Genomic DNA, 4,554 nt, shown 5'->3' on the forward strand with positions numbered 1-4,554 from the left:
TATTCATTCCTGAGCTTGGCTTTTGGTGTTTTTCCGGCATTTATATAAACAGCATCTGTTTCATGTTTTTATGATTTCTACAGTATATATTTTTACATTACTAAATGCATGCGTGATGTATATGAATATTATGTACACATGTGCCAAGATTTTTTAATAACTCCTTTTCCCTGTTATTGCAGATGCCACAATGTATGCTCACTTTCTATTTAACGCCTTTGACTTGGATAGAAGTGGTGCCATCAGGTTTGAGGTAAGTAACAGGAAAAAAGGGGGTATACGTTGGGAAGTACATAGCACTGGATTAAAGAAAATCATAATATGTTTGTTAAGCTATGTGATGAATTGATCATTGAACAAATATATAAATGAATCTTGCATGATGAAGACTTAAAAGTGCAGATCCAAAATGACTGCCTGCCCAAACTCTGGGTAGCATATTTGCTGTCATGGCCTGTTTTTTTTAAACCTTTGCCAGGTTTGCTGGATCACCCAGGTTCACTGATAAAAGTGTATCCCCTCCAGCCTTGGAGAGATTTATTAAATCAGGGCCATAATGTCTATTTATTTAAGGTCAATGTATATAGCAGGGAATCTGATCTTCCTTGATACATTACCTGGAGGTGAATAAATTGCTGCGATTGAAACGCATAGAACTGGAATATTCTCCACCAGTGAATGTTTCAGTGAATGTCGGATCTTCTGCTTTAAAAAAACCCAAACCTAAAAAGACCCAATAGTGTAGATGAGCTATGTCCTGTTCTGCTTACCATATGCTGTGTATCTGGAATGCCCTCCCTACTGGTTGCTGCCCTGTTGTTCCCATGCCTGATGTCAGTATGCTCCAACTGCTGTCTGAGGCCTCATTGCCTAAGCTGTACTTGCATGGACTTGTGCCCGTTCATACACAGCTCGGCTGTTCCGCTCTTGGCAGAAATACTGCCTGTGCTGTGGCAAGCATTGATAGCACAGCTTGGAAGGAGTAATTGCACATATTGATCCAACTTTTACTTGTTTGAGGCTCAGCTTAAGAAGAACTTTCACCTATGTGAACAATTAAAAGAAAAAAAAGGAAGTGATGTGACAAATATCAAAGACACATTTACCCTTTTAAGTAGGACAATGATACTTGCAATTTTTTTTATATTTTGACTGGCTTCCTCTATTTTGTGGTGCCATTTTGACTGCCCTGGCACATCCTTCAGAATCCTCACTGTATGTGCACATGCATGATATGTGATCCCTAGGTGTGCACTGATGGAGTGTGACCGGATCACCTTCTGCATGTAGTATTATTCTCCTTGTACAGCACATGCTACCACATTCCATGCCTGTGCACCAAGGCTCTAAACAGCGACTTTTCCTGCAGCATGCACACTTTTTGTAGACTTATCACATCTGCACACCAACCCACACATCAGACACAGGCTGTACAATAGACAGTACAAGCAATATAATTTTACAGTCAGAATTTGAAGTCTACTTTGGGTACCAGATTTTGCATGTGCACAGTCTAGGTTATTTTCATCTACTGTGGGTATAAAGTAAGGGGAGGCTGCCAGTAGATAGAAGGTATTACCAACATAGTCTACCAAAATACTATGCAAATTGTGGAAGCTTCCTCTTTAGGTCAAAATGATCATAGGGATGCTAGAAAAAATAGTGTTCAGAACAAATCATTCCCAACCCTAGACAGATTATCATGTATTCAAAAATTTGCCACCAACATAAAAAGATGGAGAATTCACAATGAATCTTAAGCTGCGTACACACGTGCAATTTTTGTAGTTGGAAAGGATCTTTCACGATCCTTTCCAACGACAAGTGGACTACACCATGCATGAACGGTGCTGTACATACAGCACCGTTCTGCTCTATGGAGATGGGAGGGGGAGAGCGACGGAGCGGCACCCTGCTGCGCGCTCTCCCCCTTCCCTTTCATCAGGATCAGTTGTCGTCCATCGTCCGTGGATCCGCCAGAACGGTCATTCGAACGATAGACGACACCGACTGTACACACGGCAGATTTTCGCCCGATATCTGTCCGATTATCGGGCGATAGAAATCTGACGTGTGTACGCAGCTTTAGATGGAACAAGCAATCCAGAGTGGTGGATTTGTTTAAGTAATAATCATTCTCTTCAAATGTGAGCCTAGCTGTTGCTCCGCAGCAAATAATCATACACAGAACATCATAAAGAGAATAAAATATGTATGACAGATAGTCAGTTCATTTATTCTCTGTCTTTCTATTGCATCAGTACAACATGCTGAGCAGATGTGCAGATGGAAATATCTCTTCCCTATGTATGGAATCTGGGATTGTGATATAGTTCTGTGAGGTTGTTAATTCATTGGGAATCGTTCATTCATACTAATTCTTATCTGGTATGTGCATGTAGCTTAATGGCGGCCTAAACAGTGGCAGATCAAACAGAACAATGATGGGGTAGATTTCTGCCCACAACTTGCAGCAAAGCTGGGAGTCATTGCAATCCCAGCCTGGCATTCACAGGCAGCCCCTCCGATCCTTTAGTCTTTTATGTAAAAGCAGCAACATTTTCCAACTAGTTGGGTGATAATGAGTATCTGACTACCCACTATCTGGTAGTACAGATCTAGTTGCGAGTAATACTAGAAATCTGTAACATTTCCTGCTTTCATTAAGCCATGCAAAATATCTTCTTCTGAATTTCTGGATTCAGAAGAAGATATAAAATTGATGAGCTGAGTTGGAGGAAGGCAAAAGAGGTTTGCTTTCCTCCTCTCTATCCCTGTGCTCCCATGGCAAACATAGAAAAATATTAAGATATATATAAGATATAGATAGATATAATGAAGATATATTTAACACTAGAACACTAGAGGGCAGCAGAGTGGCTGCACTGTCAGCTTCCTGTCTAAAATAAATCTCCATGTCCCATTATTCCTCCCATTATGTATCGTAGATGGGGGTGTTACATTTGTAGTCTCAGCCCTCTACTGCACATTGGGGTGGCTACAAATGAAGACATTTTGAAAGGAGCATAAATTGTAGCCACATGCGCCAAGGGTATGCAGTTCACAGGGATTTTATGGGGCAGATGTAAAGCGGAACTAAACTCCAGAAATTGAAAAACTGTGGCCAGGCAGGTCCTTAATTGCAGAACAGACAGGCAATGACCCTTTTGCATTAAAAGACCCAACGTACCTGACTGCATTTTTCCAATTTTTGTCATACACCCCCCTGTCCGGTTTCCATCACAGATACCACCATCATCTTCTTTCTTCTCCCATTACTGGTTTAGATCTTAGGCCATCTTGATTGGCCAAACTAGGATGACGTTACACTTGTGCAGTTCATTCAGTTCCGGCAGGGGTAGTTGGAATGCGCTGGGTAGCCCTGCATCCTGCACATGTGCAACTTAGCAAAGGATGTTGGGATGCCCAGCACATTTTTTGACAGAGCAAGACAATGATCAATCAGGTGAATATTTGCAGAAGGAACATCGTCTATCCCTTTCTGCAATAAAGCCCTACCTGATGCCAAATTCTCAGATCATCATGAGAAATGTATCATTAGGATATAAAACAAATATGATTTATTTTTGTTTTGACTTTAATGATACTTTAACCGATTTTCTCCATTGCGTCATACTGCATTGTATTGATAAATATTTAAAGGAAGGTCATTAATCTTCCATATGCAATCTGATCCAGCTAGTGACAGTGGATAATGCTGTATTAGCTGTATCTGTGACACAATTTTCTCTATAGACTGCAATGCATTAAAGCAGCCGCATTCTTCATCTAAGACTGCCGGCACCAAGGCTAGCAGGGTATTTACCCAAGAACTGATGGGTGCTATCCTCCTGGCAACTCCTAAAATGCATCTATACAGAAGGTGATCAAAACAGTAAGTCTGTTCTTTGCTAAGAATAGATCCCTGTATAGGGTAAGCATTGTGATCAATATCAGCAAAAATCAGAATAATGGAATAAAGATCGGAAGAGTGGAAAATCCAGTAAAATCCAATAAAAGCATTTGCCAGTATATACATTTATCATACAGTGTAATGACCTCTGTAAAGTCTGCAAATGCGAGTTGAAAATGGCAGATTTACGACAAATCCCATAAACTGGGGAAAATATCATCAGATATGAAGCACATAGATATTGTGGGTATTTTATAGGGTGTTGAGTATAGGATTCGGGTATTTTATAGGGTGTTGAGTATAGGATTCAAGTGAATCAATAAACAAACACATGGCAGTGATTAATGCTCATGTTGTACACTCGCATCTTTTTACTGTTTAAAGGTTTATTACTATTTATAATTATAACCTTTTTATACAAACCCCAACATATTATGCAGTGCTGTACATTAAATAGGGGTTGCAGATACCAAACCTACATAATAGACAAGTACAAACCATAACACAGGAGGAGGAGAGGACCCTGACCCAATAGAGCTTACAGTCTAATGGGTGGGGGAAGTATCACAGAATAGGAAGGGAGATACAGTATGTAGTGGTAGGAAGTAGTGAGGATTAAGAGACAGAAGAAGACGGGTAGG

At 40.3% G+C, this 4,554-nt stretch overlaps 1 protein-coding gene across 1 annotated transcript in view; it reads left to right on the top strand.

Moving 5' to 3' along the window:
• The window catches only part of KCNIP3 (potassium voltage-gated channel interacting protein 3), a 40,715-nt gene that overhangs the window by 28,322 nt on the left and 7,839 nt on the right, over window positions 1-4,554 (top strand). Inside the window, exon 4 of the mRNA XM_072402848.1 lies at window positions 183-253. Coding sequence (XP_072258949.1) covers window positions 183-253 — 71 coding nt within the window. The remainder of the gene's footprint in view (window positions 1-182; window positions 254-4,554) is intronic.

This window comes from Pyxicephalus adspersus, chromosome 2 (genome assembly GCF_032062135.1).
Source record: "Pyxicephalus adspersus chromosome 2, UCB_Pads_2.0, whole genome shotgun sequence".
Lineage (NCBI taxonomy): Eukaryota > Metazoa > Chordata > Amphibia > Anura > Pyxicephalidae > Pyxicephalus > Pyxicephalus adspersus.